Here is a 15,742-nt window from a genome sequence, read left to right on the forward strand (position 1 = left end):
GCCCTAGCAATGCCACTGCTACAACTATGGCCTGCCTATGTCTCCCTGCAGATTTGGTTGAATTCCGGACCATCTATTGCCAGCTTAAGGCACTGCTGTCTCTGGCTCATTAAATTTGGCATAAGATTTGATTGATGTCACTATTCTTCTTCTCACTGTTCTTGTTCTTGGAGAGAAGCCTCTATCGACGTACTTGCCTCCACTCAGAAACACAGTGCAGAACAAGGCATTGTAAATCAGTAATTGGGAAAGGCTCAGGTTTAGGGATCCCAAACACAACCCTGGTAACTAGACCTTTTCCCTCAACCTACACTTGTTTGGACACAGCTTCTATTGCTCATTCTTAACCACTTGAGACCCGCGCTATTGACAAAAGACGTCAACAGCGCGGTTCTCAGGTGCCAACTGGACGTCTTTGGACGTCATTTGAAAGCATTACCCGCGCGCCACTGGTAACCACTGTGCCGCTGCATCGCTGGGGACCCGATGCGTGTACCTGTCCGCCGGGTACACGCGATCGTCGGTGACACAGCCGGTAACAGCAGGGACGTGGAGCTCTGTGTGTAAACACAGAGCTCCACGTGCTATCAGAGGAGAGGAGACCGATCTGTGTCTCTTGTACATAGAGACACAGCATCGGTCACCTCCCCCAGTCACCCCCCTCCCCCACACAGTTAGAACACACCCAGGCTACACATTTAACCCCTTTCTCACCCCCTAGTGTTAACCCCTTCCCTGCAAGGCACATTTATACAGTAATTAGTGCATTTTTATAGCACTGATCGCTGTATAAATGTGAATGGTCCCAAATTTGTGTCGAAAGTGTCCGATACGTCTGCTGCAATATCGCAGTCCCAATAAAAATCGCAGATCGCCGCCATTACTAGTAAAAAAAAATTTTTTAAAAAAAAATCATAATTCTGTTCCCCATTTTGTAGGCGCTATAACTTTTGCGCAAACCAGTCGCTTATTGCAATTTTTTTTTTTTTTACAGAAATACGTCGAAAAATACGTATCGGCCTTAACTGAGAAAAAAAATCGTTTTTTTAAAAAAAATTGGGATATTTATTATAGCAACAAGTAAAAAAAATATATATTTTTTTTAAATTGTCGCTCTTTTTTTGTTTATAGCGCAAAAAATAAAAACCGCAGAGGTGATCAAATACCACCAAAATAAAGCTCTATTTGTGGGGAAAAAAGGACGTAAATTTTGTTTGGGAGCCACGTCGCACGACCGCGCAATTGTCAGTTAAAGCGACGCAGTGCCGGAAGCTGAAATTTCGCCTGGGAACGAAGGGGGTTTATGTGCCCAGTAAGCAAGTGGTTAATAAATGTATGATGTAAACGCATAGCTCCCAATTGTCCCTGATTTGGAGGGACTGTCCCTGATATGTCCCTCTGTCCCTCAATCCTCCTCATTTGTCCCTCATTTTGGTCTGATCTATATAGTTGTATATGAAATTCACTTTTTAATTTTCAAAAAGTGTTTTCCAGCGCTAAACCTTTCACCCAAATTCTAAATTGCTTCATTTGTCAATTTTAAGAGACAATATAAAGGAATATTAGTGGTTTAACTTTTTTGGGGGTTATGTCCCCGTTAATGGGGGTGGCAGGGGTGTGTCCTATGCCTACATATGTTTGCTAGTAGGTGTCCCTCATTCCAATCTCAAAATGTTGGGAGGTATGTAAATTGATAATGCAGGTTTTATGACCACTACCTGCTGTTTAGAAAGTTTTTAGAAAGGAGCTTAGATGTGTACCGTTTCTTCATTATAGGCCTTTTCTCATTTGGGACTGAGGAGAGAAGTTGGTTGCTTTCAGGAATTTTCTTCCATAATTGCATTTAGAAAAGGAAATATTGTAGAACGACCCCATGCTTTGTTCACTTGGATTTGAACTTCCCATGTCTGACTTTGCATTCTAATATTATGGTAAATATTTTATGTGTTTCATGGTTTGGTATTTTTTGATGTTCATTCACACAGGTGCCAGGATAAAAATCATAAATGGAGATGTAGCTAAACCACATTCCAGACCGTACATGGCTGTGATAAAGTTTGAAACAAAATATGAAGAAATGATATGTGGAGGAAGTTTAATACACCCTAGATGGGTGCTGACTGCTGCTCACTGTATCAAGTAAGTACATTAATAGCATAGTATTCAGCATATTCTAAAATGTTACAAAATTAAATGAATTGATTTTTTTCCAGCCATGCTTGTAATATGAAAATGGTATGAATGTGTGTGTGTGTTGATTTTGTTTTCCCTTTAACCTTGCAGCCCAATCTTTCCTGGCACGCAGCAATCAGAACTTATACACTTATCCAACCAGAAGTATTAATACTCCCTATCCTGATATGAACACTCAAAGCATCAAAGCCCCAGCCTCCATGTTGCCCCTTCTTGGTTGCACTCCTCAGAGACCTCCCAGCTACATTGTATAAATGTTTTTTTTTTTTATACCTACCTTTTACAAATGACCTAAGGCTAGTTAGGTAACTCAGGGGGGGAGATTCAGATAGAGATACGACGGCGTATCTCCTGATACGCCGTCGTATCTCTGAGATCCGACGGTCGGATCTATGCGACTGATTCATAAGAATCAGTTACGCATAGATCTCCCTTAGATCCGACAGGTGCAAGTGACTTACACCGTCGGATCTTAGGCTGCAATCTCCCGCTGGCCGCTAGGTGGCGCTTCCATTTGTATAAGCGACGAATATGCAAATGAGGAGATCCGCCGATTCAGAAACGAACGCCCGCCTGTCGCTTTTTTTTTACGTCGTTTGCGTTCGGCTTTTTCCGGCGTATACTTACCCCTGCTATGTGAGGCGTATCCTATGTTAAGTATGGCCGTCGTTCCCGCGCCGAGTTTTGAATTTTTACGTCGTTTGCGTAAGTCGATTCAGAATACGGCCGGACGCAAGTTACGCTCACGCCGAAACCACGTCATTGGGAGCAATGCACGCCGGGAAAATTCACGGGGACGCGCCTGATTTAAATACTACACTCCCCCTAGCCACGGAATTTGAATTCCGCCGGGTGAATTACGATCCGCCGGCGCAAGTTTCGAGGTAAGTGCTTTCTGAATACTGCACTAGCCTCTCAAATTTGCGCCGGCGGATCGTAAATCAGATAGATTACGTGGATCTAAAGATCCGCTAATCTATCTGAATCTAGCCCACATACTTCTCTATAACCTTCCCAGAGTTGAAGCTATTATAGCAAAGGGTGAGACAACTCAATATTGAACCCTACAGGCTAAGACTGGGATGCCATTAAAGTTGTGTGTGTAAAGGCACAATACTTTTGCCAATAAAGTTTATAAGCTGGAGTTTTGCTTTAGATAAGAAATTTTATGTAGCCAAAAATGCAATATACATGGCAATGCTGTAAATATACACAACAATACAGTCATGTATAATGCATTTTTGGTAAAATCTAAAGTTCTTATCTAAAGCATATGTAAAGTCTAGTCAAAGCTATGAACATAAAATCTGTTTTGTTAGAATCTGTCTGCTATATTCCAGGTTCACTTTAAAGCGGAGCTCCACCCAAAAGGGGAACTTCCGCTTTAAGGACTCGTTCCCCGCTCCTCTTGCAGAATTGTCACTTTTGAGAAGTGGAAGGGGAGGGGGAGGAGCAGGTACCCGATTTTGACAGGTACCTGCTTCCCACTTCCGTTCTGAGCTCAGCGGTACTCGGAAATGGAAGTTCTCCTCCCTCTCTTCTGCAGTCTTTTGGGACACCGACAGGTCCCAGAAGACTGCATCCATCATTCACAATGCGCAACGTGTCGCAGTGGGCACCCGGCTGTGAAGCCTCAAACTGTCACATCCAGGGGCCCATAGTGAAGTTGCCGGCACCGGGGACCAAAGACAGCGGGTGAGGCCAACTTGGGTGAGCACACCGCTGAATCGTGGGACAGGTGAGTGGCTGTTTTTTAAAAGTCAGCAGCTACAGTATTTGACTGACTTTTATTTTTTCCAAAGGTGTCCGGAACTCCGCTTTAATAGGTAACATTCAGAGATAAAACACAATCATTTATCTGTAAATGGCTTATGTGCATTAAATTGTCCTGATAGAGATTTGGCAGTATATGAGGATGTTAAAGGTAACCTACAGAGTACTTTCTGGACTTGTAAAAGTTGCTTAAAATATTTTTTTTTAAATCGTGGCCTGATGGTTTTGGGTTTTAGGGAGTTTATTGGAATGTGGAAGCCCCTATATGGTTGTATTTGGTCGTCCTTTATTTACAAGGCCATGGATTCCCAGCCAGAAAATGAATGGGACTGGCACTGGTTCCTTAACAACCATTGACTGGAAACTGTCATATATATATATCTCCATTAGTATAAATCTAAGCATCCTTTTGGGGGAAGCATAAGCAGGGGGCTCATTTTTTTCTGGGGCTCTTTCTTCAAGTGGGGCTATTTCTATAAGTGGAAGCACTTCTGACTCTGCACTTCAGCGATTGCACAAAGCGAAGGAACACAAAATACCTTGAAATTTACAATACAGGTATACTTTTTCACACTTTTAGCTCTTCCTCCCCTTTCTCAAATGCACTACCACTATTTCTGACAGCTGTGTCTTCTATCCTTAACCTCTTGCCGACCAGCCGCCACAGTTTTACGGCGGCAGGACGGCTCGGCTGCGTAAAATAACGTAATATTAAGTGATTTCGCATTTCAGCCACTAGGGGCACGCCCCCTGCTTGCCCCTGGTGCCGACGCGCATGCCTGGTGGGCGCGATCACCGCCAGGCACCCGCGATCGCTCGTTACAGAGCGAGAACTGGGAGCTGTGTGTGTAAACACACAGCTCCCGGTCCTGTCAGGGGGAGAAATGACTGATCGCATGTTCATACAATGTATTAACAGCGATTTGTAATTTCCCCTAGTCAGTCCCACCCCCCTTCAGTTAGAACACACCTATGGAACATAATTAACCCCTTCCTTAAACGTCTGGTCTACAACCGACTGAGCGCCCACCTTACTGATAATAACCTTCTTGATCCCCCTCAGTCTGGATTTCGTCCTCAACATTCCACAGAAACTGCTCTCCTAAAACTAACAAACGATATACTAATGGCCAAAGGGAAGGGACACTATTCTGAATTCCTACTCCTGGACCTCTCTGCTGCCTTCGATACGGTTGACCACCCCCTCCTCCTCAAAAAACTCCACACCTTTGGTATCCGTGATTGTACTCTTAGTTGGTTCTCTACCTACTTATCCAACCGCACCTTCAGCGTTACTTACAACTCTACTTCCTCCTCTCCTCTTCCATTCTCTGGTCCCCCAAGGTTCTGTTCTTGGACCTCTCCTATTTTCAATCTACACGGCTTCCACTACCACCTTTACGCTGATGACACTCAAATCTATTTCTCTGCCCCTCAACTCACTCCTTCATTCTCCTCACGCATCACTAATTTACTATCAGATATATCAGTTTGGATGTCACACCACTTCCTCAAACTCAATCTATCCAAAACGGAACTTATCATTTTCCCTTCCCCACATGCCTCTTCCCCTGATCTCTCTGTCAAAATTGATGGCACAACTATCAGCCCATCCCCACATGCCAAGGTCCTAGGTGTAGTCCTGGACTCTGAACTGTCTTTTAAGCCTCACGTTCAATCACTGTCCAAATCTTGCCACCTCAACCTTCGCAACATCTCCAAAATACGCCCCTTTCTAACCAATGACACCACAAAGCTCATAATTCACTCCCTAGTCATCTCTCGCCTCGATTACTGCAACTCCCTCCTCATTGGCTTACCTCTGCATACTCTAACCCCCCTTCAGTCCATCATGAATGCTGCTGCCAGACTCATCCACCTTACAACCGCTCTGTCTCTGCTACTCCCCTCTGTCAATCCCTCCACTGGCTTCCGCTCACCCAACGAATTAAATTCAAACTACTAACAACTACTTACAAAGCCATCCACAACTCTGCCCCCAGCTACATCAATGACCTAGTCTCTAAATACCAACCTAATCGCTCTCTTCGTTCTTCTCTAGACCTCCTACTCTCTAGCTCTCTCATCACCTGCTCCCATGCTCGTCTCCAGGACTTTTCCAGAGCCTCTCCAAGCCTATGGAACTCCTTACCCCAATCTCTCCGTCTTTCTCCTTCTCTATTAGCTTTTAGAGGATCCCTGAAAACCCTCCTCTTCAAAGAAGCCTACCCTACCCACACCTAACAACTGTATTTTCATTTAAAATACATCTGATCATCCCCCACAGCTAGCAACCCTGTGTTCCACTTAACCCTCCCTTCTAGACTGTAAGCTCTAACGAGCAGGGCCCTCTGATTCCTCCTGTATTGATTTGTATTGTGACTGTACGGTCTTCCCTGATGTAAAGCGCTGCCCAAACTGTTAGCACTATATAAATCCTGTATAATAATAATAATAATAATAATAATATATATATATCTATATATAGTAGCAGAAGAGAAGCTCCAATTGAACAAGCAAAAAAACTTGGCACAGGTAAAACACAGGTTCAGAGCGAACCATAAGCTCATTCCTATTAGGTAGAGCAGAATTACATGACAAAACATCATCATACTGGTTATGCACAAGTCACCCAAGTATGGAAAAAAACTATGTGATATGCATGATATAATGACCGCCATATTGGTTATCTCTGTCTTTTAGGCCTGGAAGTGTTACAACTGTTATTCTTGGTGCTCATGCCAAGGACAATAAGGAGAAACAACAGCAAGTGTTTCGTTATCCCAGGAGTTATACGCACCCTCTCTATAACAACACCCGTTATTATAATGATCTTAAACTATATAGGGTAAGAATACTGGATACATACTTTATTCATTAAAATATTATTGCATTATTATATAGTCTTTAATATAAGAATTACAATAATTTTATTACATCGCAATACAATATTGAACAGTGTTTTAGGACAACTCTTCAAGTTCAAGTTCCCCTAAATCATTGTAATAAAAGCAGTACTGTAGAATAGGTTTAAAGTATATCTAAAGGCAAAACTTTTTTTTTCTAGTTTTGGATACAGTGGAGAGGGGTTAGAATGCTTGTGATCCCGTTAACCACTTCAGCCCCGGAGGATTTGGCTGGCAAATGACCGGGCCACTTTTTGCGTTTAAAGAAACCGGAAATTATGTGGTTGGAGTTTTCGATGGGTTGGAGCATTTGACAGAACACCGTCCCTTAAAGTTTTCGTAAACCTCGAACATGAAAAATGAACAAACCATATCCCTCATATGCCTCAATCCAAAGCAGTGAGCGTCATTTCTTTCTGCTACCTCTTCCCTCTGCTATCTGCATGATTCACTGATAATAGTATTTGCTGATTCCACAGCATCCCAGGTGTCTGCAGGTGACTGGCATCCTCATCTGGGTGTGTTTTCCTACAAGACTGTGTAGAAAGGGGGTTTGTCCATTCCCTCCACTCAGGTCTCAGATTACACTGAAGCTCTGTGCTCTAGCTGTGCAGTGTGTGGGGTCAGATTCCTGCCCCTTGCCTTCTGGATCTGAGAAATAGCCTTTGTTCTGTATACTTTGAACAGATCTGGAGTACAATTACAGTATGTAGAAGGATGTGTTTCATCTCTGTATATCACCTGAGGCTAGTCACTGCAATGAGAATATGTAAGGGTTTACAACCACTTTAATAATTTCAAATGAACTCATAACTGAATTAAATGGTCAAATAAAAAAAATAATGTAACTTTTACCATAATACTGTAATGTCCTTGCAATCGTAAGCTTTTCTCTTCATTTTATTGATTAAACTCTGTTGTGTATATTACAGTTATCTTCTGCAGCTAAGCTGGGAAAAGCTGTTCAACTTCTACCTCTGCCAGAAACATTTGATGACCTAAATGAGGGGACTGTATGTGAAGCAGCGGGATGGGGAAAGACAGAGATAGATGATGATTCAGAATATCTGCTGCAAGTTAATATCACTGTCCTAAACAGAGAAAGATGCGCTGAACACTATATAAGTAAAGAATATGAAATAACAGAAAATATGATGTGTACTAAGGTGGGACCTCGAGGACAGGATACCTGTAGTGTAAGTATACTGTCTCTTTCTCAGCCAGTAATGTGTGCTCTACAGAATGAATGAATGTTCACTGTTATCAAACTACACACCCAGGACCGGGACTGAGGTACTCGCCAGCAACTATTTGGGGACTAAAGCCATTGGCCTCAAAATTGCCGGCCAACACCAAAAAAGTCTTAAGGACTGAACGACTGTGGAGAATCGATCGACGATCGACAGTCAAACACTACACCTGCCTAGCCAAACCAAAGCCCATATCATGCGCTCTGGTCAATACAAGATCAGCAGTAAGACATCGAATAGAAATTCATGATCTCATCCTACAATGCGATTTAGACTGTCTCTTTATTACAGAAAGCTGGCTCACAGCTGACTGTAACACCATTCTCGACGAACTGGTGCCAGAGAACTATCGCATAACAACAGAAAACAGAATAGGACAAAGAGGATGAGGCCTGGCAGTGATCCATAAGAGTTCCCTCTCGATCACTAAACCAGTCCTTCAGAACACACTTCCATTCATGGAAACCCTCTCCCTACAACTTCAAACAAATCCACAGGAGACCGTCCATAACCTACTCTGCTATAGACCACCGGATCCAAAATCGCAGCTTCTCACATCTTTGACAGAATTTCTGTCCACTTATACACTAAACAGCAAACATTTTTCGCTGCTTGGGGATCTCAACCTTTGGGCCAACTCCTCACAGGATCCCGTGGCCTTCGCCTGCATTGACCACTTGGAAGGACTAAGTCTGCAGCAACTAGTAGGTGGGCCCACACATGCTTCTGGACACACCATCGATCTTATTTTCAGACAAAATCTGGAAGTAAAAATTCTGGAAAATGAGTCGTTACCATGGACAGACCACCATGTAATCAAATTTATGATTACCAAAAATACCCCTTTAACAAAAACGCCCAAACCAGTGACAATGCACTGGACCAAATCTCAGAAAAAGCTCCATTCGGAGCTCTTTAAAACAATACTAGGAAATAAAATAAAAACGATCCCTTCACATCAATCAGCCACTGAAACCCTGGATTCCATAAACACAGCTCTACTGCAGTCAGCCGACTTGGTAGCGCCTAAACATAAAACCTGTATCCGTAAATACAACTCCAGCTGGTTTAACGACCAGCTATTGTCCCTTAAGCAAGAACGTAGAAGAGCGGAAGCAGCTTGGAAAAGAAGCACTACAGACGAAAACCGCGCCATCTACAACGAAACAACAAAGAAATAGCACAAAGAAATTTTCCGAGCTAAAATAAATAATTTCTCCAAGATCATCACCAATGCCCTAAACCAGGGATATGCAATTAGCGGACCTCCAGCTGTTGCAAAACTACAAGTTCCATCATGCCTCTGCCTCTGGGTGTCATGCTTGTGGCTGTCAGTCTTGCTATGTCTCATGGGACTTGTAGTTCTGCAACAGCTGGAGGTCCGCTAATTGCATATCCCTGCCCTAAACCGCCCTCGCGAACTCTTCAAGTTGGTTAGTCAGACCATGAACCCAGCCTGTCTTGAAGCCCCCAATTCTGATACCCAAGAATTTTGCAATGAATTATCGGACCATTTCGTGAACAAAATTGAAAGGATCCGTGTAAGCATTCTGCAAAACAGTATCCCCCTCAACCCCCTCAGCAGTCCCCAGCCCAATCACCACAGGAATCAGGCCCAAGTAACAATGTTTACTCTAAAACCCGTCTCCCTGGATGCCACTAAAAATATTATCTGCACTCTGCAAAATAGCACAGCGCCTAATGATATTATCCCCACCAAACTGCTGAAGGAATGTGCCAATATTTTGGCACCACCCATCAAGCAGCTGATTAACCAGTCATTCAGGGAAGGCATAGTGCCCTCCCTGTTGAAACAAGGGATAATCTAACCCATCTTAAAGAAACCCACCCTTGACCCCAAAGACCCTGAACATTGTCATCCCATAACAGGCCTGAACGTTTTCTCCAAGGTAATGGAGAAAGTGGTGGTACAACAGCTGCAACAGCATTTAGACACCCATAATTTGCTCAATCCTTATCAATCGGGTTTCCGTCCAGGGTACGGGACGGAAACAGCATTGCTCAAAATATGGGATGATGCTCTTGAGGCCGCAGATGAAGGAGAACCTTGTCTTCTAGTTCTGTTGGACCTTAGCGCAGCTTTTGATACGGTTGATCACAAACTATTGCTTATTCGGCTAGCTGAAGTAGCCAAGATCGGGGAATGTGACTTACCCTGGTTTTTCCTTTTTGGAAAACCGATCACAAGTAGTGAAACTGGGACCATTCACTTCTGAAAAACGCACGGTGTCATGCGGAGTCCCTCAAGGATCACCTCTGTCGCCGGTGCTGTTTAATATCTATCTTCGCCCTCTTTTTGAAATTATCAGCAGCCAAAAGCTGCTCTACCATTCCTATGCGGATGACACACAATTGTATTTTCGTATCTGCAACAAAAAGGATCACCATCTCAATCTAGAGAAATGTCTCTCTTTGATAGAGAACTGGATGACAAAGAGTTATCTTAAACTCAACGGCTCAAAAACAGAACTTCTCCTGTTTCACGCCAATCGGAAGAATCAACTGGCAACAACCTGGACACCTCCGCCCATTCTAGGAAAAATCATCACCCCTAGCACCAAAGTCAAAAGTCTCGGGGTCTTCTTTGACACCCACATGACAATGGATGCACAAATAGGGTCAGTAGTCAGCGGTTCACACCATCTGCTATGCTTATTACGCAGACTAATCCCATTTATTCCTAAAGAAGACATAGCAGTTGTGGTGGGAACAATTGTTAACTCCAGGCTGGACTATGCAAATGCCCTCTATCTCGGACTCCCAAAGTACCAAATCACGCGCCTGCAGGTCGTTCAGAACACGGCCACGCGTCTGGTGAGTGGGAAAAAAACATGGGAATCAATCTCCCCTTCACAGAGAAGCCTTCACTGGCTACCAGTGAAAGACAGAATCACTTTCAAAGCACTCTGTCTAACGCATAAATGTATTTGGGGAAATGCCCCCCAATACCTATGCGACAAAATAAAAGCCTACAACCCCAATCGCGCACCACTCACTGTTGTTATTCTCACAGTTACACCCCTAGACACTGCCAGATCAGTTTGGTAGGCCGGTCCCAAATCAATCAGCGGCTCCTTCGGGGGTAGCGCTACATTTACAAACCTATTTGATGTGATATATGGACTTATATTTAATTAATATTTAAACACATTTATATATATTTTTTGGTATTTGTGCACATATTCACTTTTGTCACATGGTGATGTTTATGGACATTAGCATTACTTTTGAATACCTGTGAAAACTGATATTTCAACGTACATTGTTTACAGCGCTGCTTATATTTTATTACACTAATTTTAGGGTTTTAGAATATGTTTTTCACAGTTTGATTTTTTTAAACGTAGCTGCTTCACTCTTTTACAAATTTGATTATCACTATTTGTTCATAAGCGCAGTGGTGGGAACACATAAAAGGTGGATTCATCTTTGTTACCATTATTTACAAACAATAGCTATTGTTTGAGAAAATCAATACCTACTCTTTCCTGGCAAAACTTGGGTAGCAAGCATCTATTATCTATAGTACCTGTACTTAAACTGTTAGGGCCAGATTCTCAAAAGAGATACGCCGGCGTATCGCCTGATACGCCGTCGTATCTCTGAGTCCGCTCGTCGTATCTATGCGCCTGATTCATAGAATCAGTTACGCATAGATAACCATTAGATCCGACAGGCGTAAGGCTCTTATGCTGTCGGATCTTAAATGCAATTTTTTTTTTCGCCGCTAGGTGTCGCCGACGTCGTTTTCCCGATCGAGTATGCAAATTAGCAAAATCCGCGAATTCCCGAACGTACACCCGACCGACGCAGTGAAGTTACGACGTTTACGTAAGATTTGCGAAAGTTGCCCCTGGGTATATGAGGCGCAGTCAATGTTAAGTATGGCCGTCGTTCCCGTGTCGAAATTTAAAAAATTTACATCGTTTGCGAATGGCGCTGGACGCCATTTACGTTAACGTCAAAACCAATGATGTCCTTGCGACATCATTTAGCGCAATGCACGTTGGGAAATTTTAGGGACGGCGCATGCGCAATACGTTTGGCGCGGGAACGCGCCTAATTTAAATGATCCACGCCCCCTACCCGGATCATTTGAATTAGGCGGGCTTGCGCCGGAGGATTTATGCTACGCCGCCACAACTTTACAGGCAAGTGCTTTGTGAATCAAGCACTTGCCCGGAAAACTTGCGGCGGCGTAACGTAAATGAGATACGTTACGCCGCCGCAAAGATGCAGCGATCTACAAGAATCTGGCCCTTACTGCTTAATAGAGAACTAGTGTATATTCTCCTGAAAAATTAGCTCATACTGTACATAAAAAATGGTATCACAGTTACTTAGCGTGTACATTACAGCAATGGGGTCCTCAGTTTGAAACCCAACCAGGACACTATCTGCATGGAGTTTGCATATCTTTCCATTAGGCTTGTCCCGATACCGATACTAGTATGGGTATCGGGACTAGGGTTGCCACCTCATCCCTTTAAAACAGAACACATATGAATTACACAGGTTCTGTGGCTGATTAAGGTGGTAATTGAACTCAAGTGGAGCCTTATCTAAATTAAATTAGCCTCAGAACCTGTGTAATTCATTTGTGTTCTGTTTTAAAGGGATGAGGTGGCAACCCTAATCGGGACCGATACCAAGCATTTTCCCCAGTACTTGTACTCGGGCAAATGGTCCCGATCCTTCACCCGATACTTACGATCACCGCTGATTTTAAAGCAGCTGAAACCCGCCGTGTATCCCGCCGTGTGTATCCCGTGTATGCCACCGTGTGTATCCCGTGTGTGCCGCCGTGTGTATCCCGTGTATGCCGCCGTGTGTATCCCGTGTATGCCGCCGTGTGTATCCCGTGTATCCCGCGTGTTTCTCTCCCCTTCGGTGCTCCTCCACCACCCCCTGGAAATGTCAGGATGGAGAGCGGGGTAGGAGCCGGTAAATCCGGCTCCTTACTGCTCCGAATGGACAGAGTCAGTGATCACTGACTCTGTCCATTCACATAACTGAAACATTGTTACCTGTGTTTGCAAATGTTTCAGTTTATGAATGAAGAGAAGACGCTGTCTTCTCTCCTTTCATTTTCAGCGCAGCTGATGCTGCTGAGAAAGGGACAAGGGACATGTCTGTTTTAAGACCCCTGATATCTCACCAAAGCCCCCCCAACAGGGCTGAATTTTTTTTTTTAAAAAGAAAGAATAAAAAAACAAAAGAATAAAAAAAATGATTGTAGAAAATAAAAAAATTAAAGAAAAAACACACTGACACGGTCCACCCCCCCCCCCCTTAAAAAAAAAGAAAGCATTTTAAATAAAAAAAATGTAAATAAAAAAAAATGTAAAAAATTAAAAACAAATTGTTAAAGATAAAAAAAAAAAAAACTTACTGACACATGTTCAGTATCAGCGAGTATTTGAAAAAAAGTATCAGTACTTGTACTCAGTCTTAAAAAAGTGGTATCGGGACAACCCTACTTTCCATGCTTGTGTGGGTTTTTTCCAACACTCCAAAGACATGCTGGTAGGTTAATTGGCTTCTGTCTAAATTGGTTCTTTTATGTTTGTATATGTACAGTATATATGCATATCAGATAAATTGTAACTGCTTTGAGGGCAGGGGCGTCGAGAGGGGGGGCTAGGGGGGGCTGGAGCCCCGAATGGGTCCCTGAAAAGCCCTGAGTCTCATGATTGCAGGTCTCCATTGTTAGCCCTGAGCGAGTTGTGAGCGCCGGGACCGATCTGATCCCAAGCGCAGCCAAATGTGGCCGAGTGCGGCTGAGTGCCATAGTGGGTCCCTCCTTCTGGAGCCTGCGCAGGCTCCAGAAGGCGGGACCCACTATGGCACTCAGCCGCACTCGGCCACATTCGGCTGCGCTTGGGATCAGATCGGTCCCAGCGCTCACAACTCGCTCAGGGCTAACAATGGAGACCTGCAATCATGGACGTCCCACTGGTCCAATGCCGGGACCGCGGGACGTGTGACGTCCATCATAGGTGCTGCAGGCTCCAGAAGGCGGGAATTACAATGCGACTGCCGCGCCACATTCCCGCTCGGCGCTCGGGCGGGCGTTTCTCCTCTCCTCCTCGGCTCTCCTCCCCTCCAGGCTCTCCTCCCCTCCAGGCTCCTCGGCTCTCCTCTTCTCCTCGGCTCTCCTTTCTTCCTCGGGTTCCTCCTCTGACGACTGACAGAATGACTGACTGCCTGCTGTGACATGGCACACCACGGCTGAGCTGAGGTAGATCAGACAGTGTATGTAAATGTCAGTGTATGTAGGTCAGTGTAGGTAGGTCAGTGTATTTAGGTCACTACTGTCAGTGTAGGTAGGTCAGGTAGGTCAGTGTATGCAGGTCAGGTAGGTCCAGCCAAAAAAAGTCTGCGTCACATAACCCCCCCCCCCTCCCCGGTTTCTGGCATTGGACTTCGGGCTGAAGCCCCTGGTCTTTTTGCCACCTAGCAAACCACGGCAGGGAGAGATGGAAAAGAGCTGTATGTAAAGTAATGTATAAATTGTCACTGCTATATCAATACCTGTAATAAAAGTAAAAAATGTACTGCATGTATTCAGTAAATAAATGTCTACAAAATCATAGTAATCTGCAGATAAATTAAATAACAATCTGTTAAAAAAAAACAATTTTCAGGGGGATTCAGGTGGTCCTTTAATCTGCAATGGAGTTTTCTCAGGACTGACATCATTTGGGCCAAGAAAATGTGGACAACCTAATGAGGCCTCCGTCTTTACTCGCCTAACCCAGGAATACATCGATTGGATACATAGCATGATCAACAAATAGTACCAAACGTGCTTTAAATACAGTATAATCATTATTTTTCAAATGCTTTATCAATCAAATTAGGTCTTTATGGAAGAATCTTTTTTTCTTTCTTTTCCTTTTTTTGGATTCATCAGAGACTCTATCAGGTATTTGAATTTTTTTCTTGTAGCGTGTTTCCTTTTGCTATTTTTTATTCACTTGCATGGTGGCTTTAAACTTGCTGGATAATTCAACCACTCCAATCAATCCCATCAATTACCTAGCACAGCCAAAGCTCCCCCTCCCTCTTGCCATATCATAGCTTTTCTCTCTTCTGGGAGTGTCTAATTACTGACTGTGCTGGCCCAGCTCCTATGACCTTCATCTTACCTACTTATGTAAACTTTTTTATAGCTGCTAGAGAAGTGAGGAGGAATACTATAGGGTGTCACTTGAATGACAGCTGAGTCTGCTTACATTCTAAATCCAGCAGTCGCCTCCGGCCCTTTGGGTAGATACACAAAAAAACAGTAAAAGCATATATATATATAAAATCTCACGAGAATATTATTGGTCTGACAACAGGGCATTTTTAAAGCCTAAATTTAGCTAAAACAAAGAACAGCAAAATCAGCCCCTATAATTAGTATAATCAGGTTGATTTGCTAAAGGCAAATATACTGTGCACTGCAAATGCACTTCGAGTGCATTTGCTCTAGATCTGAGGGGAAGCTCTGAAATGAGGGGAAGCTCTGCTGATTTCTATCATCCAATCATCAACAAGCAAAAATGCAATTTTTTATTTTCCTTGCATGTGATTGGGTATTCTTTGCAAAGT

General features: G+C 43.6%; 1 protein-coding gene across 2 annotated transcripts in view; it reads left to right on the forward strand.

Moving 5' to 3' along the window:
* LOC120928325 (granzyme K-like) overlaps positions 1-15,512 on the forward strand; it is a 49,563-nt gene extending 34,051 nt beyond the window's left edge. For both annotated transcript variants that reach the window (XM_040339423.1, XM_040339424.1), the window contains exons 2-5: positions 1,986-2,139; positions 6,670-6,814; positions 7,805-8,068; positions 14,791-15,512. In XM_040339423.1, coding sequence (XP_040195357.1) covers positions 1,986-2,139; positions 6,670-6,814; positions 7,805-8,068; positions 14,791-14,943 — 716 coding nt within the window. In that variant the 3' untranslated portion in view covers positions 14,944-15,512. The remainder of the gene's footprint in view (positions 1-1,985; positions 2,140-6,669; positions 6,815-7,804; positions 8,069-14,790) is intronic.
* Positions 15,513-15,742: the final 230 nt, after the last annotated feature.

This window comes from Rana temporaria, chromosome 1 (genome assembly GCF_905171775.1).
Source record: "Rana temporaria chromosome 1, aRanTem1.1, whole genome shotgun sequence".
Classification (NCBI taxonomy): domain Eukaryota; kingdom Metazoa; phylum Chordata; class Amphibia; order Anura; family Ranidae; genus Rana; species Rana temporaria.